The following is a 26,009-nucleotide window of genomic DNA, read 5'->3' as shown; positions in this document are numbered from 1 at the left end:
CAATTGTGAGGTTTCATTTTGTTGTTCATAGGGTCGCCATGAGTCAGTACTGACTCGATGGCACCTAATGAGATTTTTGCAACATCTCCCAGCTGATTTTCCTGCTTCCAACGTTGCCCAATCATCTACTCTCAAATGAGCAGCCCGAGTAAAGTAATCCTTTGAAAACATAAGTTGGATTCAATTCACTCATCTGCACGAAACCTTCCAAATGGCTCCCATCCTTCCTCAGTGGAAATAAATCAGTGTTTACACTGTTCTGCAGTGTCTGTACCTGGTCCTCCAGCATCTTACTGACCCCTTGTCTGACTACTGTCTCATTCACTCAGACCACTCACTGGCATCCTTCTTCATCCTGGACCCACACATGCTCACTCATATGTAAGGCCATTGACTTGTTGCCCCTTTTGTCGCAAATGCTCTGCCCTCAGTTATCTGCATGGCTGACTTCCTCACTTCTTGCAGGTTTCTGAACATACACTGCCTTCTCTCTGGGGTTTTATGGGATCACTGTATTTAAAATAATTCTTCCATCTCAACATCACCTATATTCTTTCTCAGCTTATTCTTTTCATAGCGCACATTTATCAATTACACTTTCTCCCCCCAATATATTGTGCTTTCAGGGATCGGGATTCGATTTTCTTCCCAGCTTTATTCCTAACACGGCACATACTCAAAAACAAACATGCGTTCAGTGAATGAGTAGTTACCTGCCCTACATAAATTACAGTGTTTTTATTAGACTAAATTTTTTAAATGAACAAATAAACAAGAAAGACACCGCTTTGCTGTAATACTGGTTATTTAAAGCGATTCTGGTATTTCTGCAGAATAATAATTCCACAGATTTTGACATATCTTCTAGGACCCCCTTCCGATTCAACAGATTAAAAGTTATCAATCACCCTTGAGGCTATCATGAGCTTCTACCGTTTTGTAAGAATAATTGTTAACCTTTATTGAGTGCTTTCTGGGAGTCTGGAACATAACATGTTTTCTCATTAAATTTTTAATTAGAGTAACAATATCATCATTAATCTACAAAGTGAAGTAAGAAACTATTGGTACAAAAACCCATTATTGAACAAAAATAACAAAAGGAGAAGTTATATTTTTCTTAACATATCCTCCATCTAAGTTTTTCCATCTTTTTACCTCTCCCTCAAAGAATTCTGTGCTCTTCGATTTACATCATGTCAAAACAGCACTTTTGGCATCTGTGAGGGACTCAGATCATGCTCCTTTTTAATTGTCTTTGAGTTTGGGGAACTAAAAGAAATCTAAAAGGACAGGATCAAGGATGGAACAAGGCTTTTTAATACAAATCTTATAGGGCAGCCCTAACTATCTTTGAAGAATGAACGAGTGCATTGTCGTGATGGAAAAAAAAAAAAAATTCCTCGGTTCAATTGTCCTGGCCTTTTTCTAACTCAATGTAGTTTTCAATTTTCTTAACAGGTCTTCATAGTAAGTGCCTGTGACCGTCCTGTGTCCTATCAGAAAATCTATCAAGATTATACCTTTTGGGTCCCAAAAAAACAGTTCTTATAACCTTCTGAGCTAACCTCTTGGCCCTGAAATTAACAGGCCCAGGAAATTTCTTAAGCCACTGTTTTGATGGAATCTTTTTATTGGAAGACATCCTAAGGAGACTAAGACAAGCATTTACTGAGAGCACTTGTCTACAGTCATCTAGTGATCACAGAAATAGGTTTAAATATATTTTGTTTGGAATAAATCCATGCATGTGTGAATTGGAAGACTAGTAACAATGCTTTTTGATTTATCCTAACACAGGAGGAAAGGAGCTCTGATAGCATAGTGGTTACAAATTGGGCTGTGAACCACAAGGTCAGGAGTTCGAAACTACCAGTTGTTCCTCGGGAGAAAGATGAGGCTTTCTGCTCCGGTAAAGATTTACAGCCTCGGAAACCCTGTACAGACGCGCTATGAGTCGGAACCGACACTAAGGCACACAACCACCACCAGTACAGGAGGAAACTGAAACTCTAAAAGATAAGGTAGCTCAGACAAGGTCACTTAGCAAGAGCAACAGAGCAATTAGAATTTAACTCAGGCAACTGATAACAGTGTTTGTGATGCTAAATAGTATGCTAATCTGTCTCTTACTTCTAAATCACACTCTTTCTCTCTCTTCTGTCCAACACACAAACTAACACATATGTGCAAAGGCTCACCTAGTGTTCTTAGAGTCAGCAGAGCAAAAACCTTAAAGAATATTGATGACAATTACCAGCCACAGCAATGGAGCAAGACAGTCAATTCTTTTCATTAATTCAGTACATAGTAATTTGTTGAAATAAAGGGGCTGTAAGACTTTGTCCCAACACTCCTCTGTCAGGTGTCAGCTGTGTTTGCAGACTAAGACAATAGATAGAAGGAGAAGCAGAACACTTCTGAATGTCAGATAGCACCAGAATATTGAATGTTGAAACATCATGAATAACACCAGAATATTGTTGGTTGTGTTGTTGTTGGTGTTAAGTACCATGGAGTCGGTTCTGACTCATAGTGACCCTGCATAGGGCTTCCGAGGCTGTAAATCTTTACGGGAGCAAAAAGCTTCATCTTTCTCTCAAGGAATGGCTGGTAGTTTCAAACTGCCAACCTGGAGGTTAGCAGCCTGATTCGTAACCACTACGCTACCAGAGCTCCTTTGTTGGATATGGTGGTGGTGGTTATGTGCCGTGGAGTCAGTTCTGACTAATAGCAACCCTGCACAGGGTTTCCAAGGCTGTAAATCTTTACAGGAGCAGAAAGCTTCATCTTTCTCCCGAGGAACAACTGGTAGTTTCGAACTGCTGACACCTTGCGGTTCGCAGCGCAATTCATAACCACTACACTACCAGAGCTCCTTCGTGCTGATAAATGAGCCCCTCAAGTTGGGAAACACTTAAAGCACCATTAGAGAAGATCTGCCTCTCCTCAAAGTAGAGTTGGCCATGATGACATGAATGGAATAAAGCTTTCAGGACCTTCATTTGCTGATGGGGCACAACTCAAAATGAGGAGCAACAGCTGTAAACATCTATTAATAATCAGAACATGGAATGTATGAAATAATGAATCTAGGAAAACTGGAAGTTGTTAGAAATAAAATGAAATGCATCAAGATAGATATCCTAGGCATTAGTGAGCTGAAATGGACTGGCATTGACCATTTTGAATTAGACAACTGAAATCATCAGACAGTATCATTACTATCACATGCAAGTAAAATTTTGTTAAAGCTATTTCAAAACCAGCTGTCAATGACAGTACATTGCTAACATCAAATGGATCTTGGCTGAAAGCAAAGAATACCAGAAAGATGTTACCTGTGCTTTATTGACTATGTGAAGGCTTTCAAGTTTGTGGATCATAACAGGGTAAGGGTGTGGATCATGAATGGATATTCCAGAACACTTGATTGTGCTCATGAGGAACCGGCACACAGACCAAGAGGCAGTTGTTTCAACAGAACAAGGGACATTGAAATTTGGCAAATCAGGAAAGGTGTGTTCCATACATATTCAATTTGTACAATGAGCAGAGGCTGGAAGGGTACTAAGTTGCTTAATAGTAAAAGCCTAGATTGCCTAGAAGATGCTGTTGGAATTCTGTCTATCAAAGGCAGTTCTGATGAGGGCTCAGAAGGAAGTGAGAACTGTTACACTGGAAACCACTCAGATGGCGAAAAGCAGAGACAGAGACATTGTAGCAGCAGAACCAGCAAATGTTACAGAAGACAACCCATAGAGGGAGAGACTGAGCACCTTCAAATAGGAGGCTTCCTGGTAGAGTGGAGTACCCCTGGGTACTTGTTGGTAAAGTTAGGCTCTCTGACCCTCCATCCATTGCTTGCTTACTGGTGGACTGGGGTATCTCTGGACACTTATCCGTAGAGCTAAAGAGCTTTGTAATGTTTGTTTCAGCCGAGCAGAGGTCAAGCTGGCCATTTCTAAAAATTCAGGAGCCAGGAAGCAATTACTGCTAAGGTAGCACTGCCTCCGTCTCAAATGGTCTGGTCATCACCTTTGTTGTTGTTAAGTACCATGGAGTCGGTTCCGATTCATAGTGCCCCTGCACAGGGTTTCCAAGGCTGTACATCTTTACGGGAGCAGAAAGCCTCATCTTTCTCCCGCGGAACAGCTGGTAGTTTTGAACTGCTGACCCTGAGGTTCACAGCCCGATTCGTAATCACTATGCTACCAGAGCTCCTAACGGTCTTGGGCTCTCAAAAAGGTACACCCATGACTTCAGGGGTTTCTAAGGATGGAGTCACAGTTTCTTGAGTTTCCAAGAGTAGGATCTTCATCAACTCAATACTAAAGCCAAGAGAACAGAGTTGGCCCTTCAGTGGTCCTCCAAGGCAGAGCTGAAGCCAAGGTGGAGGGGCCTCTACCCAGAATCCAGAGTGCATGGCCAACACCCAGAGTCTGGACAGCAGGGTCATTGCCTAGGTGGCCTCAGAGAACAGATGATCATTTTCAAGCTGTGGGAGGTAGAACTGTGAGTGTGGTGTCTGAGTTCCGTGTGGCCATTGCAATGGATTATCAAATTCAACTAAGGCGTAGAAAGGGTTGTGGGAAGAATGGTTGGGGCCTCATATTTCTGCCTATGGCAAGCATTATCAATACGTTTCCATTGTATTTTATCCACAACTTTTGTGAAAAGAAAAAAAAAAATAGATGAGTTCATACAATTATTATGAATTCCCTTCATTTACCCCAAATTAGACTTCCCAACAAAAATGTGAAATTTTTGAGTGAATCAATTCAAAGTTAAACAAATTATAGCAATAATGGTCTCAGATAAGGAGAATAGCAAGGTTTTTAAGAAAATTTTGATGCAAAGTGTGAGAAAAACAGTAAACCATTATACAATATGTGCTTAATCTTTCAGCAGCCACATGATATGAGATGGCTGTTCCTCCTTTGCAGACTCAGAAGAAGTGGTAATCATTGCCCATGTTGGTGGTGGTGGTGGTCATGTCTGACTCATAGCGACCTAGAGGCTATAAATCTTTATGGGAGCAGAAAGCTTCATCTTTCTCCTGTGGAACAGCTGGTAGTTTCGAACTGCTGACCTTGAGGTTCGCAGCCCGATTTGTAACCACTACGCTCCAAATATGACTGAATGGAATCAAGCCTGGCTGCTCGGACTCATGTGTCATGCTGTTTCCCTCTGTGTTCTGATTTAGCATTTGGATTTAGGCAAATGCTCTGGTGGAATTATCTTGCAGAAGCTAAAGTTCAATTTCGTATCTTTACATTTGCTTCCCTTAAAGAAGATACGCATTTTCTTAAGTTACAATTAGCACTGGGGAGGTGTCAGTTTAAACCAGTTGTTCCAATAATGAATCTCAACACTTCTTTGGGCTGTTACTACAGCATTTCATCCGAATAACATGACTACTCACATGTTCTTTCTTGCCCTGTAACTGGATCACTGGCCTCTTCTCCAAACATGGCGTAAACGGTGACTGTGTATTCGGTATTGGGCAACAATCCACGCAATTCAATATCTGTGTGAGTCTCTCCGATTTTCATCTGAAAAGAACACACTTATCAGATCATTTGCCAAAGTATAAAATGAACGTGGAACAGAGTGGAATTGAATAAAGGTGAGACTTTGTGGAATAAGACTTTGAGTCTCCTCATAATCCCTTCATCAAACAGGCTTCAGCCATCTTTTTTTAATTGTCTGATGCCATTTTATATTAGGAACAGATACCATGGAACCATATAAAAATGAACATACTTTGGCATGCTACTTTAGGATAACTTTTTACATCTGGACAAATGGCAGTTGCAGCCAGCATAACAAGGTCAAATACATGGTCCCCAAAAGCATGTGGGTGGAAATTGCCTGAGAAATGTTCTCTAAAAAAATGTGTGAGCTGTAGGCCAACCCGCTTGGATTTATATATAACCCACTTTTCTTTGACATGCTTCCCTGCTCAAAGTACATGTCAGTTCAACTCCTGCCTTTAAGGTGACACCAACTCCTCACCAACTGATGCCAAACTCTTGGTCTTTTTCTGTTTTCCCTTTTCCTATCAGCATTTACCTTTACCCAATTTTAGTTCTACCCAAGTCCCATGCTGACTTTTCATACTCAACAATATCTATATTGAATCTATAGATTATATTACATATAAAACCAAATCCAAACTTACTAGTGTCAAGGTGATTAGACTCACAGTAGTAACCCTATATAGGACACAGTAAAACTGCTTCATAGGGTTCCCAAGACCATAAATGTTTACAGGAGCAGACTGACTGCCTCAGCTTTCTCCTGAAGAGCTACTGGTGGGTTCAAACTCCCAGCTCAGCCTTTCAGTGCGTGGCCTCGCACTTAACTTACTGTGCCACCAGGGATCCTTTCACTACAAACAGGTCTACACATTTTAGAACATGTTCTTCAGGGGCATCTTGCACGGCTCTGCAAAGCTAAACAACGCCCTGGCTGGCTGCCACTTTTTGCCTCAGCCTGACTGAGCTATGCCAATTGTGCTGCCTCATTCAACCAGGAGGCCTGTCCAGCAGACTTCAAGTCCCTTCCAGCATTTACAAGAGAGAACCCCATTTTGATGCCCAATTTAGTAGTTTGCTTTTTGATCCTGGGAGATCTATACTGACCTTTGGAGTCGGTCACATTAGCTAACATTCTCTAGGTGTGAGAGTTTTATGTTTTGAAAAGGAAGAAAAAGAAATCTACAGAACTGTTGCCAGTCATAAATGGTCAGTGTCACTTTAAAATTAATTTTTAAACATTTTTAGATATCGTAACATCTATGAACAATATAAATATATCCTGATGCATATACCACTCAGCTCTAACAGAGATCAACACTTTGCCATAATGATTTCAGATCTTCTTTTTAAAAAGGATGCACCCAGATAACACAGAAAGTCCTCAATCTTTCGTGCCCTGGTGTTCCTGTGTACACCACTCACCCATCTTTGTATACACTAATAGAAATATGTATACAATGAAATATACAATTTGTTGGGTATGGGTCTGAAGACCTGTTTGTAAACGTTCACTAAATTCACGATAAACAGTTAAAAAATATGTATACATCTATAAACAATTTGTGTTTTAACAATTTGCAAGATGGGACATTTTTACAATTAGGTTTTTTTTTTTCCCTGTCAATATCATCTTTTAAGACCTATTCATTTAACATAGGGTTGTTATTTAATTCCTTTATAGCATTCTGTTATATAACTACAACATTATTTTTTTAATTTCCCAACTGATGGACATACTACTTGTTTTAAATATTTTGATCTTACACTGAACTATCAACACTCATGGAAGCAGCAGTCAATAAATCAAACAACGTATTGCATTAGGCAAATCTTCTGTGCAAGACCTTTTTAAAGTGTTGAAGAGCAAAGATGTCAGCTTGAGTACCAGGGTGCACCTGACCCAGGCCATGATATTTTCAATAACCTCATATGCATGTGAATTGATGCTTTTGAGTTATGGTGTTGGAGGAGAATATTGAAAGTGCCATGGGCTGCCAAAAGAACCAATAGATCCGTTTTGGAAGAAGTGCAGCCAGAGTGCTCCTTGGAGTCCAAGATGGCCAGACTTCGTCTCTCATACTTTGGACATACTGTAAGACGAGACCAGTCGCTGGAGAAGGATATCATGTTTGGTAGGGTGGAGGGTCAGAGAAAAAGAGGAAGACCCCCAACGAGATGAATTGGGCAAGTGGCAGCATTGAGGGACTCAAGCATGGCAGCAGTAGTGAGGTTGGCCCAGGATCGGGCAGTGTTTCATTCTGCTGTGCATAAGGTCGCTATGGGTTAGTACCAACTCGATGGCACCTAACAACAACAACAACCTACATTGGAAAATCCTTCAAGGTGTTTCCCTGTGACAAATGGCTTTTAAAATGGTTTATATCCACTTTGAGAAGACATTGCAAATGCTTCCCTGAAGTGGCTCTACCAAATACTTGCTTACCAACAGAAAATAAGTGGTTCTGTCTCCTATTTGTTGTTGTTGTTGTTGTTGTTAGGTGCCATCGAGTTGGAATCGACTCATAGCGACCTTATGCACAGCAGAACGAAACACTTACATTCTGACTATTATCAGAGTTAGTATTTGCTAATATGTTGGCTACGAGCTCTTTTCTTCATTTCATTTTTTTCCTAGTGAAGTTGAGTGTTTCTCAAGCATCATTGTTAAGTTTCTCTCCTGCAAAAATAATTCAGATGAAGATGAAGTCCAAATCTGTAAAAAGTATATAAACCTTGGAATCAAAGTACACATATTTCAGGTTCTCTTCATTACTGTCCAATTAGTCATATTTTAGCTCTAAAGATTTCTGTCATCAAGAGGCAGGTTTCTGACAATTTGCAAGAACCAAGCTCTGGTTCTGCCTCACTTGGCCATTTCGCCTGCCTGGCCAAAGCATTTCTAAGTGTCAAAGACACCTCTTCCTTGTTATTTGGACGTCTGTATTATAGCAATTGACACTAGAAATTAAAAATTAGTACAAGATTAATTGTCAAATCAATGAGACATATTTATCTACATTCTCATACCAGTAAAAACGGAAAGAAAATTCAAACAGTATGTTAAGGGGGAAACATTCATACATTGCATAAAGCAATGTAAATCATAGGACTTTCTAAAGCACCCATTGTGCTTTAGAATAAGCTTTGTATATTTATTTATACATATACATTTAGTATAAGCTTTGAAAAAGCATCTCTGTGACTAGGAATGAATCCTAATAGACAGCAACTGTGTCAAGATGTGAGATCAAGAACATTCACAAAAATATTTATCTATATAGCAAACTATCCAGGCGCATAGAATTAATTAAACATGCCCTGGTAGAAACCAATACAAAGAGTACTCTTCAGATATTAAAAATGACAATATAGACTATTATTTAATGGCATGGGAAAATAGTCACATAAATGATCTTGATGAAAACAGCAGGCTACAAAATAGTATGTAAAGAAATCACCACATTACTTGTGTTCAAAATGTACTAAACTGTTTGGTGTCCAACTCCCATTGTGAAACCTTTTTTATAAGAATCCTGATCAAAAGGGAGAAAATGTAGAACAGAATTTCAAATTCTCATGGAATCTAGACTTTCTTAAGTATGGAGACTGGATGAACCTCTGAAACTATTATACTAAAATCATCTTCAAACCTTAAACCAAAAGCGTCTCTGAGAGCAGCTGAGGACTCTAGACTCATGGAAGGAGAGGGACTGAGTGCTGGCGACCAGGAGGCAGGCTTGCAGAATGTGCCTTTTGGTTATTTAAATTACTATATATTCCTGAGTGTTTTTGTGTACATCTCTCCTCCTCAAAAACAAAACAAAAAAACATACAAAAAAAAAAAAACACCAGAGGGAATAGAAGCAACTACTGTTGAATGATGATGCACAGAGGAGATTGTAATCATTGCAATGAAACGATGGTATAAAGCTGATGCTCTCCCATGCACACTATCACTCAGTTCAAAATAAAAATAAAAATAAAACACCCCTGAGGTGTTCATAAAACCAAACAACAGTGTAGCTTAAGTAGTGAAAAAGGCTGCCCTGAGCATTATGCTATTTGAAGAACTATCTACAGAGGATCAAATTGGCAACTGCAGCTCAGAAGATGAGATAAACATCTGTGAGTTTGTGGTGATGAGAGAGGGACCACTTAGAAAAGTGGAGTCAGATTAGATGCATAATTCAAATGTCATCAGTGTCACTGAATTGTTTTCATAGAAACAGTTGAATCGAGGTATGTTTCGCTGCATGTATTCTCAACAGCAAAATAAGTAACTTTTAATTGGACTGATAAAAGATGGTTAAATAAATGTTATCAATGACTATCTCTAGGTGGTAGGGTTAGAAGTGCTTGGGTTTTGGTTTTTTATTTTTATTTCCCAGTTGTTTATCTGGAAATTTATAATAAAATTATTTTAAGGAAGTGAAGGATCTTAGGGTTCTAATGGACAGTAGGAAGTTACCTCTTTTTCATCCCCAGCCAGACCTTCTGTGAGAGGTGCATAAAGGATCAGATACCCCGATGCCCCAGCCACAGCATTCCATTTCACCCTCATACTGTCCTCTGTCACGTCGTACAGCTCAAAGTCAGCAGCTATGGGTAAGGCAACTGCAAGAGGAAAAACAAATCAATGTCCAACCATTTATAAAAATGCTCATGGATTACAAAGCACACATGTGCTAATATTTACAAACTGTACATGGTTTATTTTTCAGATAATGTTCATTCTTAAATCTTTTTACTTAAAATACATAAACCTCTTCAGGGAGAGTAAACATACTGAATACTTTGATATCAGGGATGACCACCTTCACTTTTCTTATATCCCACTACAGGTGATGGGCACGAATCTCTGGAAGTCTATCAAGGGCAGGAGGAGACTACTGTACCCATCAAGAAGCAGAGAATCTGGCATATGGTGGTCCTTAAAAATGTCTTTGGAGTCATTTAATGAACGACAGAATCGGTGACGGAATGGACAAATGCATAGACGAATCAAAGCTCATTGGTACAGTCAATCAGAGATCATAGTGGGATGTGGCTAAGTCAGAGCATATGAATAAACAGAATACTCAAGAAATAAACTGGGCCAGATTTAAGGAGAAGGATAAAGAAATTAAGAATACATTTCAAGTTTCTAACTTACAAATAAATGCCAATGAATAGCATGAAAGATTGTGGTTTCCAAAAATAATTCACATCCCTCCCAATCTGTCCCTGTCTTCTTTTCTAACTAGAATGTGATCATTCAAATCTTTGCTGACATTTGCAGTTCCCTGCACCTACTTTTACTGGAACGCCAATAAATTGAACTAATTTGTTTCCTTTTATTAGGATAAAAACACAAATTCCTGAAGGTAGGAATTTTGTTGAAAATAGTTCTGCAGAATTGGGGTATCAACAACAGTCTCACAGATTTTTGCCAGGGAGAAATCCACTAATCCATTAAGAATTGTTACATTGTTCCTGTCATTTTATCAAACATTGGATAATATTAGCTGTTCTTGGGATTTTTTACTTTGTTGTTCTACCAGAGGCAGAGTTTTTAGTTCATCTTTGCACAGTGTCCAACACACAACAGGAACTTGATGAATGGTTCAAATGACTGAATGAACAGGTGATTGTGATGTCTCTCAGACTTCGGACATATTGTCAGGAGAGACCAGTCGCTGGAGAAGGATATCATGTTTGGTAAGGTGGAGGGGCAGAGAAAAACAGGAAGACTCCCAATGAAATGGATTGACCAAGTGGCAGCATCGATGGACTCAAGCAGGGCAACAGTAGTGAGGCTGACCAAGGATCGGGCAGTGTTTCATTCTGCTGTGCATAAAGTCACTATGAGTTGGTACCAACTCAATGGCACCTAACAACAACGATTCTGTGTGTGTGTTGTAGTATGTATATTATCATGAACATGCCCAGGTAAGGAATTATTTGTATTCAGAAGTCTGTTTTAATTGCAATGATATAAATAATGAATATAGATGTAATCTAATTTCCACAAATTGGAATTCTGTTGGGCAGTTAGCTACAAAGTTCCTTGACAACATTTTTAGGCATGCTTTCAGAAATCCTTAGTTAACAGTGATCTTTGTTTTCACACTTCTAGAAATCTAGACTCCTGGTGTGGTGCTGATGGTTAATGCACTGGATCGCAAAGTCCACTTGAGCCAGGAGACCTGCAGTTCAAGTTCACCAGCTCCTCCTTGGAAACTCTATACAGAGTCACTTTGGGTCGGAACCCAACTTGACAGCACTTAACAACAGAAATCTACTGGCTTACCTTCACTCCCCTTACTAGTGAAATCTCTCTGCCTCCATGCTGCCACTTTGATCTTCGGTACACCATTTCTCCATGGGCCCTCTGCAAGTCCCCTAACTGCTCTCACCCTGTTCCACAATGCTGACCTAGAGGCCTTTTAAAATTGCAAACCTATTTCATTGGTTGGTAGCAAGGTACCATGGAGTGACTTCCAACTCATAGTAAGTCCACCCCCTCATGTCACAGAGAAGAATTGTCCCATAGGGTTTTCTATGCTGTAATCTTCACAGCAGCAAACTGTCAGTTCTCCCACCCACAGAACCACTGATGGCTTCAAACTACCAACATCCCAGTTAGCAGCCAAGTGCTTATCCACTTTGCTACCAGGGATTCTTTTTGTTTTTGTTGTTAAGTGCCATCGAGTCATTTCTAACTCATAGTGATCCTGTATAGGATTTCTGAGCAGTGGCTGGTGAGTTTGAACCTCCGACCTTGCAGATCAAACTAACCTTAAGGTCGAGTGCTTATCCTACAGCACCACACCAGGACTCCCTGATTAAAAACCTTCAATGGTTTTTCATTTTTCTGGACAATAACAAAATCCTCCACAAACCCACCAAACCCTGCCTGACATACTGAACCTCTCCATCCCCATGTGGCAAGCTTCTTCTCTTCTCTTTGGACACCAGAGTGACCTTCTTTAAATTACTCCAAGTTTGTCATCTTTCTGCTGCACATGATCCTTCAGAGCTCAACTTGGAAGACTCTTCCTGGGCCACCCCAAATATCCTCACACAGGTTTTCTGGCCCTTCTTTAGTTAGTTTAATCCCATCCATCATTATACAACATAATGAACAGCAATCAGAACTCTCCCTTACTGAATGCTTCCTATGTGCCATGCTCTAGGTATATAGTGCCTTCTTAATGCCCATATTTTCCAGACTATGTCAAGTTCCCTGACATACATTCTCAAATCACCATGTAGTCTTCTTTCCAGAATACATATTAAAGATTTTAATTGTATGCCACAAGCTCTCACATTACACAATAAATACCATGTTAACTAAAACACAAGCACTTTGGAGTGGCATCCGACAGCTCTCTATTACCTTGAATCCATTGCAAGATAAGAATTCAGTAGCAATATGCACAAGCTTGACTTGTGCTACCGTGCAAAGTGAGGACAACTTGTATTTATTTTTTATTTTTTTTGAAATTGGCAACATTCATGTTTTTTCCAGTTGATGAAGTTTTAGGTCACTGTGTTCACTGTTGATTGTGTGGTTAACACAGTGTTTGGCTCATAATAAGCCTTTACTAAATTAATGTATTTTACATCCTGAGCCATAGAAGTTGCTCCAAGCATACCAGAATTTTCTAACATCCCTCCTTTATAAGAAAAACCTTCAAAATGCCAATTAACACATGGACTCAGTACTACGCGAAGCATGGCAACAATTTTCTACGAAATTGATTCTGTATGTCTATCAATGCAATCTACACACAGTTCTAATTCAAGGGGGAGACCACCGAGTCAATGCCATACCGAGGTGGAAGTGGCATAGAATTAAATACCTACGTGTTGTTTCGGTTCCACGGAGGCCTTCACTAGCAGTGTGGGGATAGATTGCAAAGATTGCTAGCTGATATTCAGTTAAAGACATTAAGTTCTTCAGCACTGTGGAAGATACACTACCATCCACCACCACCTGTTTGAAGAAGAGTTCAAAGAATGAGAGCGTGGACTATCTCACATGTAGAACTGAAGTCAAGAAGCAAAAATATCCGAAGCAAGCAGCTTTCATTAAAGAGTTTCTTATCTGTGTCACATCTTTTTCACCACAGTGCCGTGGTGACCAAGGCTCCTTGAATTCCTACATGAAGTGACACACATTCTGTGTAATACATCCAAAATCTCTTCTTAGTCTGTTATCTAATGGAAACGGTGCCATTCTTGAGCTACTATTTTCTTATTCATAGTCACTTAATCACAGTAGACATTATACTTTTCATGGAGTTTGAGGAAACATTTTAAAGATTAATTCGTCATGAAAAGATAGAACTATTGGAAGCGCTCTGTCTTTTTAAGATTTAGAACACCATGACCCACTTTAGGAAAACCTGTGAAACACAGCAAGGTGAATCAGAGGCTAGAGGAACAAAAGGAAAGGGAGGCCCCACCATGTATGAACATAGAGTCTGTGAGTTTCTGTATCAGAGACAGGAAACAAGAGAGATCCTGTCACCTGGCAGTAGATAGTCTTGTCTAGGTCAGACAACTCAGAAAAAGCCGGCAACAGCTGCTTTATTATGGCTTCTCCATTACTGTCTTCACCATCAATGTCCAGGACACTCTGAATCCTGGAGGACTATATCATATGACCACATAACGTGGAACACACAGACTTTATTAAGGCAAAAAGCTCGAATCCCTCTCAACAGAGAAAGAAAGTATCAATGTATGAATAGCACATGGGGACCCTGGTCAGGAAAAACTCATTAATTTTAAAAACTTGAAAAAAATTTTAAAAAGGTACAACAAATTATGCTAGAACTAGACCTGGACCTGTTTTGAGGGTATTTAATGAAGTAATTGTTGTTGTTGTTAAGTGCTATTGACTTGGTTCCAACTCATAGTGACCCAAATTGGGTTTACGAAGAGCTGCTGGTGAGTTTGAGCTGCTTACCTTAAGGCTAGCAGTCCAGTGCTTATCCTATAGTGCCGCATCAGGAGAGATAAAAAGTTACAAAACCACAGCCCAGAGAGGCAGGAAAACAATATAGAAACATAGAATTGTATTTCAGTTTAAGTGTTTGTGGAAAATAATCTTCTTAGATATAAATGACTGTCTTGTTCTCATTACTCTGGAAGACTTGAGAGAATGAAAAGAACTGATTGAAAATACTGTCTCCATATTGCTTCTCCTAAGGAACCGGGAGTCCTGGTGTCGGGCTGCAGGTTAATGCCCTGGACTGCAAAGTCGGTTTGAACCACAAGGTCAGTCGTTCAAGCTCACCACCTGCTCCTCGGAACTCCTGTATGGGGTCGCTATGGATTGGAAGTGACTCGACGGCACTTCATGATAACAACAACAAGAGATAACTATGTCAGTCACGACGAGTATGAACCAACTTGACAGCAACAGGTCTTACCTCTTCTGGTTTTCCACCTCTTGTAGGATAATACACAACTCTGTATTTCTCCACGTTTCCTGGGGCATGTGTCCAGTTAACCATAAAGCTTCTGGCAGAGACTTCAGAAGTAATCAGCTCCGTAGGTGGTCCAATGGTGACAAGGGCTGAGGCTAATTTAGAAAGATATATATATATATATCAAATATACCCTTTCCCAGTTATTGCTTGAATCTCAGAAATCCCTTTAGTCAGAAATGACAATGATATTGTACTGTTTCTAAAATTCTCTCTAGATAAGTTGAATAACTTATTCCCAGGTAAGCTACTTATTCCAACATTTAATCATTTAAAAAACTCAAACATTTAAATATCTATTACAAACCAGGCACTGTGCTAGGTTCTAAAATACAAACTTAAATAAGACATAATTCCTGAAGTAAGATATTTCCTTAGATGAAGACATTGCTATAATATGATATAATCCAGTATTAATTAAGCACCTGTGTATATAAACATACTCTTACAAGCTACTTAGAAGTATAGGAATATCATTTAATTCTCAGTAGGTACTATTACGATCCCCATTTTCTAAGTGAGAAACCAAGACTCAATGAAGGTAAGGCAGAGTTGAACTAGTGTCCAGGCATATCTGGCACTAGAGCCTGGTGGTAAGCATCAGAGGACAGCCTTTGTACTGAAGTCTTCAGTGAAACAAACAGCCAAGATCTCAAATGAACAACATTGAACTAACATATAGTGGATGTATGTTGTGAGCTAAACACCACATACACACTCTGTGTGTGTTATGTACATGTCAAAGTCAATGACTCCATAAAAATTTTGAGACAGATAGATGTCTGAGATGGAATAAAATGTAGGTGCAAAGCAATTCACTGGAGGAAAGACAGACTTTCCAACTGGAGTAAGTGACCCTCCACAGGCAAAACAGGAACTTCAAACCTACAAAAACAAACTCAAAATGGATCATGGACTTGCATGTAAAACATAAAACTATACAGCATTTTAAAAACATCTGAGAAAATTGTGAAGATGTAGGGTCAAGCAGAGAGTTCTTAGACATGGCAACAACACAAGTAAAAAACAAACAAATAGATTACATCAATATTTTATCATTTTATTCTGGAAAGACAAGCTACTGACTGAAAGAAAAATATCTGCAAACCACATATCCAACAAGGATTAGTATTTGAGATATAAATAAACTCTCAAAAAGAAAAACAAGCAAACAATAGCAACACCCAATTAGAAATGGCATTTCATCAAAGGAGGTATACAGATGGCAATTAAGCACATGAAAAGATGTCAAACTCCGTTAGTCACCAGGAAGCAAAAATTAAAACCACAATGTGATTAATACCACACATCTATCAGAATAACTAAAATAAACAATAGTAACAATGATAAGTATTGGTAAGGATGCATAAAAACTGGGTAAACTTATCCATTAATAGTGAAACTGTCAAACAATACTGTCAACCTGGGTAACAGTTTGGTAGCTTCTTAAAAATACATACATATCTCTATCCTATGAAACAATTCCATTTGTCCTGAGGACTGAAAACTCATACCAAATGTTTGTGTGCAAATGTTTCTGGCAACTTTCCTCCTATTAGCCAAACCAGCAAACAATCTTGATGCTCTTCAATGAATGAATGGTTTATACATCCATACCCAAGAACACTCTGTTGTTATTGTAAGCCATCAAGTTGGTTTCAACTCATAGTGTTTCTATATACCGTCTCCAGGAGTGGCCAGCGGGTTTGAACTGCCAACCCTGCAATTACTAGCTCAAAATTTATCCTACAGCTCCACACCAGAGCTCGTAAGAATGCTTACTACGCAGCAGCACGAAGGAATGACTATTGATACTTACAACAACTTGGATGAATCTCCCCAGGAAAATATCCTCAAATTAAAACATTAGTCCCAAAACATCACACATTAAATGATTCTTTGTATGTAAGGTTTTTGATATGAAAGAATGACAGAAATGGAGACTAGATTAAAGATTATCAGAGGTTAGGGGAAGAGTGTGATAAGAAGAAAATAGGTGGGGTGTGTGGTTGTAAAAAGCAAGGTAGGAGATACTCTGTGGTGATGGAAATGCTGTGTCCTGGCCGTATCAAGTCAATATCTTGGTTGTAATGCTGTACTATCATCATTTTGCAAGATGCTGTCATTGGGGAAAATAGGTTAAAGTACACACAGTATCTCTATCTTATTCCTTAAATGTGTACGTGACTGTACAATGTGATCTCAACATTAAAGTTAACAAGACATGATGCACTCAATGTGACACCACAGAGAAAATCATTAAATACTTAATGTGTTCTTCCTACCCCCACAAACCCTGTCAATATACTCCCGTTTCTACAGTGATGGATCTTGTCTAAAGGGACTAAAAGACTCGGTTCAGAAAGTCAGTAAACAGGAAAACATGAAAGAACTTCCAGATTCCACAATAGACCTTGTGTGGGGTGAGATCGCCACGCACAGAATCATGGCTCTCTGTCATTGGTCTCACCTTTGATTTCTTTGTCTTGTTCCTCCACTCGGGAACAGACAGTCCTGGTCAGACTCTCCACAACAGTGTGCATCAGATCAAACTCAGCAACGTTGTACACATGGGTGCTGTCAGGCTCCGAGGCAATCTCCTGCAGCTCATTCAGGTCGGCGTTCTTCACCCCTTACACAGAGGGTGAGAGGAAGGAAACCATGACATTCGTGACCCCATTTGAAGTAGTACCTGCAGTGGGCCTGGCCCAAGTCAGCCAGCCTCCAGTGCAAGGAAAGCATTTGCTACTTTAAAGAGGCAAGTGTCATGTCGGATTTTTTTTGTAAAAGTAACCTTCAGAGTCATTTTTAGAATTAGGCCTCACTTTTTGTTCAGTACATATTGACTTTATAAAACCAACTCCTGACTTGATAAATATTACAGAAGCAATGTAGTTGTTAGGTGCCATTGAGTCACTTCCAACTCATAATGGCCCGATATAGGGTTTTCAAGGCTGTAAATGTTTGTGGGAACAGGAAAACTCATCTTTCTCAGGTGGAGCAGTTGGTGGGCTTGAACCACTGATCTTGTGGTTCTCAGACAGTGCTTATCCTACAGAGCCACTGTGCTCCCTTGCAGAAGCAATGGCTATTATTAAATCTGTAATCTAAACTATCAAAGCTTCAGGTTTGAAATTCTATAAAATATTGTTGTTTTTGTTGTTAAGTCAGTTATGACTCACAAGACCCTGTATAGGGTTTCTGAAAAGTGGCTGGTGGGTTTGAACCACTAACCTTGCAGTTAGCAGTCCAGTGCTGATCCTGCAACACCAAACCAAGACTCTCTAAAGTTTACTTAAATTGAGATACACCTAGGAAAATTTTATAAAATTCAGGTTTACTTAAACTGAGATGGCCAAGAGAAAAATCAGATAGATATGGGAGGGCTTCAAAAAGTTTTCAGAAACATTTCATAATTTTTTTTAATTCCACTTTCCCACAATCTTTTTGAAGCCCCCTTATACTTATGTGCATGTGTCACCAAAGTCCTATGTTCCTACCCATTCCTATCTCTCAGAAGAAGGCCACTCCAGTGAGCTCAAGTTTACAGTTAAATGAGAAACAAAAAAAGCAGGAGGGTAGAATTCTCTTCCCTGGGCTTCAGCAAACAAGAAGGGTTTCTTTGTACATTCCTGTCATTTCAATTACCTGCTGGCATTAAAGGAAGGACTATTCAAGCAAGAAAGACAGCCTGGGCCAACAGGAATTACTTCTTAGTGCCTGACTGTGACCATTCATTTATCTTCCAACCTTCCACATATTGAACAACAATGCAGTATCTTTCTCTGAGCTATTTGCTTTATATGGTTATGAAATAACAAACACTGCTGATTTCCACATAATTTCTGGAGAAAAAGGTCCAAATCACATCTGGATGAATTCACTTAAAATTTTGTTTAAAAAGGATCTACCTATTATTAGCAAGACGAGAAAACGGAGGGCAAGTTTGAATGAATCCACCATTCATGTAAGTCGCCCACAGGAATTGCCTTTCTTAGACAAAGGAAAAGGGAGAGATTTCTTGCCTCAAGAATTACTACACTAGCTTATAAAGTACACAATTTCGTATGTGCCCATGATAAGAGTATAACATTCAAAGTGTGCTGATGGGAGCTTAATGCCTTAAGAAGCAATTCAAACCAGAACCAGCAAGAAGTTTGGATTTCCAGAATATTCTAAGAAAAAGAGTCTTAAATCTGCCCCTCTCTCCCCTTGCCAAATCCATTACACTGCAGGGAAAACCAAAGAAATGTTCACTAGGACTTGGCAGGAATATTTTTGTAAGGATTTTTTTGTGTCCAAGCATCCAGCACAATGCCTGGCACAGAGCAAATAATGGGATGCTTCTTTAATCTGATACATTTCAGTATTCAATCTAGGAGTGGGTATTGTTGTTCAGTGCCATTAAGTTGGTTTCAACTCATAGCAACCCTGTCTAAGATTTTCCAGGAGCAGCTTGTGGATTTGAACTGCCGATTTTGTGGTTAGCAATCCAGTGTTAATCCTACAGAGCCACACCAGGACCCCAGGAATGGGTAGGAGGAATTTTTCTGTCTTTCTTCCACTCTGAGGGAAGAACTGATGGCTCTGAGGGATGTACTGTTAAACCTGAGGCAAGAAACACCTGTTGTTTTTGTTGTTGTTAAGTGAGATTGAGTCGGTTCCGACCAATAGTGACCCTGTATAGGGTTTCTGAGGAGCAGCTGATGAGCTTGAACTGCCGACTTTGTGGTTCAAACTGACCTTGCAGTCCAGAGCATTAGCCCACAGCACCAGCAAATCTGAATCCACTTCCTAGGGCAAGACTAACATTGGTTTTTGGAACTGAATTTGCAATATGGTTAAAAACAGTTTATTGCTCATGTAAATTACAATGGTGCATTGATTGATGTTTAATAATCAGCTTTCTGCCCACATTTATGACCATTTATGTGGTGTAAATACCCTCACTGTGTCTGCTTTCAAACAATCTGAGGTCACAAAGTGAAGATTTGGGAAGAGGTGCACACAATCACAGTTGGCCCTGATGAACTGGTATGTCACCCAGATATACCATCTACACACAGGTACACTTAGTAATGGGGTAGCAAGGACCAAAATCAAGGTCTGGACATAATATAGTCATAGTTTTGCTCCTCTGAATTTCTTCTGCTCTTTCTCCAGTGTGCTTTGACTAGCAATATTCTAAAATGACTTTTACAATAGAAAATGCACTTCTTGTATTTGGACGTTTCATAAACATTTAGATTTTTAATTGTTATCTTAGAAATCTTTGAGTCATGCCAAGTTGTTCAATAGTCCTTTTACTAGACACTTATAAAGTGTCAAAAACTAGACAGGTGCTGGGGATGGAAAAATGAAGAAAAACTCTTGCTCTTCAGAAATTCACTGTCCCGAGATGCCACCAGTGCTTTCCAACTCACAGCAAACCTGTCTATAGGACACAGCAGCACTGTCCCATAGGGTGTCCCATCTGTATGGAGGCAGATTGTCACATCTGTCTCCCAGGGAGCAGCTGGAGAGTTCAAACCCCGAATCTTTGGGTTAGCAGTTGAACATGTAGCCCTGCACCAGCATGCTTCCTTCCAGAGATACTCCAGGGATAGGGAAAAGGTAAGGAAGGAAGGAAGGCAGTGTCTATGAGCCACCTCTTCTGGCTTTAACAGCTGTTCTCAGATAGTACTCGGTTGGATGGTAGTAGAAGAGAGGTTCTGACAAACTGACTGATTAGAAACATACCCTGATGAAACAAAAAAGCATAAATATGGAAACTGTGTACGGTGTTTCTCTAAAGGGGGCAGAAACCTGAACAATACACATAGTGGAAATCATCCAATGGGGTTTACTAGTAGTTCTCACCTTGGATTGCAAAAAAGTATAAATTTTTTAAAGTACAGATTCATAGGCCTCTAGTCTTTGAGTGTTTCAATTCATAAGGACTACTACAATAGGATCCCAGCATCTATATTTTCTACACTTATACCTGGCATGTGTCTCCCAACTGGTATATAAGTACAGGGGTAGTATCCTTTTCTGAGAGTTTATAGAGGGAAGATTGCACCATTTTCCTGGTAGATGAAAGGATGCTAAATGCATTTCAACTAGACTAGATTGATTACAAATAGGATAAGCAAATGTGTAAAACATAATGAAATGGGCCATTTATAATAACCAATTTTAAAGGTTCTCAGAGCCCTTTTAAGAATTTGCTATAGCATTTATATTTGCATCCAAGTGTTGCTTGGGAATCAGACTTTATTTTTGCTTAGAAAGTTTGTCAGACTTGAGTAAATAGAAAATGTTTCTATTGCCAAAGAAAGTATAGACATGCTCAGCAAGTACAAAGTTGCTTGTTGTTGTTAAGTGGCGTCAAGTTGATTCTGACCTATAGCGACCCTGTGTAGGTTTTCCAAGGAGCAGATGGTGAGCTTGAACCACTGCCCTTCAGTTTGAAGACTTTACAGTCTGATGCATTAGCCCACAGCGCCACACCAGGACTCCCTCTAAATAATTTGCAACTACTCTGAATATATTCCATATATATCCTTTTCCAAAGGAATTGATCTCAAAGAAAATGATACTGCCTATCTAGAACTTTGTGTTTTCTTTAACATAGCTGCAGAACGCTAAATCCTTGAAAACATTAAGTTGGTTTCTCTTTCCACTCCCAGAGAGTTGATAGTTATAAAGCAACGTTAAACAGATAGTTTAACTTATTCAGTGCAATAAAAGCACAAGCCTGACTTTTGCATGCTACTTTATGCTTTTTATAATTTATGAACAACACCTCATCTACAGATCTTTACGTTATAGAATTATGGTCAGGAGATACCAGACCTCCCAGCTTTCAGTGAAGTACTCTTGGCATCCTGTGCTGTTTTAAGTGGTTGTGTGTGTGTGTCTATTGTTGAGGCAGGACTGTCAATTACACATACCTATGGCAAAGAGTTCTACACCAGATTCACGAAGGTTTCTGGATGGGGGAATAATATCATCTTGCGATTTTCCATCAGTGATTAAAATGCCAATTTTGGATACGCCAGTCCTTGATCCTGCTTCTGGTTTAAAACTATTTTCAAAAATGTAGTTCAAGGCAAGACCTGAGGGCAAAAAAAAAAAAGGAAAAATAAACACAAGCTAACCACCTCTAATAAAAGTCTTCCAACTCTATAAAAAATAACCACAGATGAGTAACTTACTGAACTAAAAGAACTTTTATTAGATAAGAGCCTTCATTTTTATGAGCTTTTCCTTGACAGATGTGGTGGAACCAGAATAGTGTTCACCAGAATAGAATAAAAACAACGAAACACTGCATCATCTCAGAAATTAACATTTAAAAATTAAAAACAACCACCACCACCTCAAATTCCCTAGCATGAAGCTAGAATACTCACACCAAAGGGTCTGTGCCAAAATATCATCACAAGTTTGTCATATGACCCAAAGAGCACCAAATCCTCTCTTTTCTTTAGGGTTAGTGGGAGAAGATCAGAAATGATCATAAAACTCTTGCATTTCCCCACAGAGAAATGAAAAAAAAAAAAAGAAACTGCTGCAATATTATTACAGGATTTTTGTTGAAAATTCTTTTTGCTCTATTAATAAGAATACTTTGTGGCTCAGATGAGAAAAACCATGTCCAGGGTTTCAGGAGTTCCTTTGAAAGACAATGAGACCATCAATATTGTTTAACTTAAGCATCCGTAGTGTATGTGCCTCTTTGGAAGGAAAGAGCATTTACTAAGTTAAAAGCCAGTACAAACTCCTGTGGTTTTATTTTACCTTGGATACATATAATCTACATGCTCTTACATTAGTTATTCATCAAATCTACTAGGGGCAAAGATCCCCAAATCTTCTCATGCTAAATATTGATTGCAGAAAAATGGCAAGGAAAACCCCACCTTTGAAAATAAGTTAAAATGTTGTTTTCATTTAAATGATATGGTGGCTAGAGATGGAAAAGAAGTAAAAAGAGAAAACAATGAACTTGAGGATGTTAGCTTAGTTTTCTCCTTGTCCAGCCTTCCCTGGGACATTATACTTATATTATAGAAGAATGAGGTTTCTAGGTCTGAACTCTTTAACATTTGGGAAAATAACCATCTAAGGAGCTCTGGTAGCGTAGTGGTTACGAATTGGGCTGTAAACTGGGTTACGAATTGGCAGTTCGAAACTACCAGCTGTTCCGCGGGAGAAAGACGAGACTTTCTGCTCCTGTAAAGATTTACAGCCTCAGAAACCCTGTTCAGGGTCGCTATGAGTCGGAACCGACTCAATGGCACCTAACAACAACAACATGTTTGACAAATATCATGTTAACTCTCACAGAACTGCAGATTAAGACAATAAAACATTGCTAAGCATGTAGACTGAACAAAACCTACCTGTTAGTGTGTTTCCCCCCTTGTATGGTAAGTTTCGGACAGCCTCGATGACCTCATCCTTTGTGCTAAAGGCATTCAGGTGCCATTCTATTCTGGGGTCACCACTATACTGTGCAAGGCCTAGAAAGAAAAGAGAGACATTCTACCAGCAATCATGGTGGACAATCTAGAAACCAGATTGATGAAGCTCTTTTTTTTCTCTGTCTAGCAATGTACTTTCTAAAGAAAATTCTTAAAATCCTATTTTGAAGCGGAAAAAGCAAAATAGATATATCCAGACATTACATATACAAACACAGTCTTCTTCTTCTTCTTTTGTAAATGCTATATATCTCATATAATGCTCACTTCTAAATACCTTGAAAATATACCTCCTGTTCCTTCAACTCATATCAGGAATTTTCCTTAGTGGTTATTTAAAAGTTAAACTATGAATTTTTAAAAAATAATAAAGTGAATATGTTGCTTAAAGATTTACAACTCACTCTTTCACATTTTGCATTTATCTTGGGTAGAATTAATTTAGCAAAGACGACTTGGTACTATAAAGCTATTTCCAATAATCCAAATTTCACTGGATTCAGCTGTCTCTTTTAAATAAAAAGAAAATTATTACAAGATAAATTCTTAAACCAATCCTAGCCTTTAAAAGGTTATTATTATTATTACTACTAGGCAAAGGGTACTTTACTTTCAGAAAATTAAAATTAGATCAATAATTAATTGAATTATAGTGTCATAGCAGAAATTAGAAGAAATAAATATTTATTGATCCCAAGATATCCTGTGGGGGGCAACAGTATAATTGATCTTTGAGCTGTGAACGTCCTTTATAAGAGTTTTTGAAATGTCTTTAAAAACTTCCAAGGTCTTTTAAATTGACAATTGGTTGCTGCTATTAATAATACAAGTACCAATTCTCGTCTTCTCTGAGCCCACGTTGAATGCTGTAACCAGGTTTTCCAGGAAAAGCCGAACCAGTCTGAAATTGAATCTTCCAATACTCCATGATCCATCAATCAGGATTACAATATCAGCAATAGCTGGAGTTTTGCACACAAATTTCACTTCTGCAAAGCACAAACCCAAAAAACACATGTTACCCTTTGAGTTTTCAGAACGGTGAGTGTACTTTGATGTCTTTCAGATAACTTAGTGCTGAGAATACATTAGTTCTCATTAAAGCAGCTATAATTTTATAATCCTTTTCTTAAATGCATTTTTACAGGGAGAAAATTACAATAATGGCTGGCAGCAGAGACAGCGTTCTGGAAATTGTTAGCAAAATACTGGCAGGTTCACACCCTCCTGGCAACTCAAACCTTCTTCATATTTTAGCAAGTGCCTGTGCAACATCTTCCAGCTCTGGCCTTTAGCCTGAAGGATCTTTCCAGGAACTGACGGAGCAATACCAATGGAGGCCAGTCAGTGGATCTGGGAAGATCATCAGGAAGCAGTGAGGTGGCTCTCATACTCTGACTAGTCTGTAGGATAAGCACTGGACTGCTAACTGCAAGGTTGGCAGTTTAAAGTTACCAGCTGCTCCTCAGAAACCCTAGACAAGGTCACTATGAGTCAGAACTGACTCACAGACACTACTGCAGGAAGAGATTGGAAATGAGAACTATATGCTTCCCAAATTTAAGGAAAAGTCAGACCCAAGCAGTTAACTTATGAAAAGTACACAGATCTTTGCTAAAGTAAGGACTTACAGAAGAAGACAAGAATTGGAAAAGGGTGTAAGAGTTCCCCAAATTATTTTGCATATAGTATCTAAAACATCATGCATGGAAAACTTTAGGAAGTGACACAGGTGACATTGGAACAACATGATTTAGTATAGACATTATTACTAATTCTGTATGTGGATATTTTTGAAATATGAAATGGTTTGTTTTATATATATAACAAAATAAAAAGTAAATTTTTAAAAAAATGTTGTTAATCTGAATTGAGATGAGCTCTAAGTATAAAGGAGTCCTGGCGCCGTTGGATAAGCACTCAACCTCAAGGTCAGTTTCAATTGCAAGGTTGGCAGTTCAACTCACTAGCCACTCTTCGGAAACCATATACAGTCACTCTAAATAGGATGTGACTCGATGGCACTTAACAACAACAACGTAAGTGTAAAATACACAACAGACTTCAAATATTTGGTATGAAAAATATATTTCATTGAAAAGTGTTGAAAATTGAAGATGCTTGGAATCAAACAGTCAAATGGACAAATGGAACATATGAACATCAGTCATCACAACTCTGAGACAAGAAGATACAGCTGGTGTCTGGCTACTACCACCAACTGCTCTGAAAGGGATCACATTAGAAGGTTCTGGATAATGTGGAAAACAATATAGAACACAAAGTTATTAAAAAAACAAAACAAAACAAAAAAAAAACTGGACTTACTGATCAGAAAGAGACTGGAAAAACCCAAGAAAGCTTATAAGCCAGTCACTTCTTGCCTTTGTAGCTCCCCCATTTTGGGTAGCCAATGTACAAGTTGCCCATCCCTGACTACTCTGCGTATGGAGGGGATGGGAATGGTCCTTGCAGTAAAAATTTGTTCCCTCTTTTGAGCTACTGCATCCATAGGT

General features: G+C 39.0%; 1 protein-coding gene across 1 annotated transcript in view; it reads right to left on the bottom strand.

The window, feature by feature from the left end:
* The window catches only part of COL14A1 (collagen, type XIV, alpha 1), a 217,518-nt gene that overhangs the window by 142,861 nt on the left and 48,648 nt on the right, over positions 1-26,009 (bottom strand). The window contains exons 5-12 of the mRNA XM_006830676.1: positions 24,327-24,482; positions 23,413-23,532; positions 21,958-22,122; positions 17,493-17,654; positions 14,966-15,117; positions 13,392-13,521; positions 10,012-10,157; positions 5,426-5,555 (exon numbers count right to left, since the gene is read on the bottom strand). Coding sequence (XP_006830739.1) covers positions 5,426-5,555; positions 10,012-10,157; positions 13,392-13,521; positions 14,966-15,117; positions 17,493-17,654; positions 21,958-22,122; positions 23,413-23,532; positions 24,327-24,482 — 1,161 coding nt within the window. The remainder of the gene's footprint in view (positions 1-5,425; positions 5,556-10,011; positions 10,158-13,391; positions 13,522-14,965; positions 15,118-17,492; positions 17,655-21,957; positions 22,123-23,412; positions 23,533-24,326; positions 24,483-26,009) is intronic.

This window comes from Chrysochloris asiatica, unplaced genomic scaffold (assembly GCF_000296735.1).
Source record: "Chrysochloris asiatica unplaced genomic scaffold, ChrAsi1.0 scaffold00001, whole genome shotgun sequence".
In the NCBI taxonomy this organism is placed as follows: Eukaryota; Metazoa; Chordata; class Mammalia; order Afrosoricida; family Chrysochloridae; genus Chrysochloris; species Chrysochloris asiatica.
Note: the sequence above shows the minus strand (reverse complement) of the source record. Positions and strands in the feature narration are given on the sequence as shown.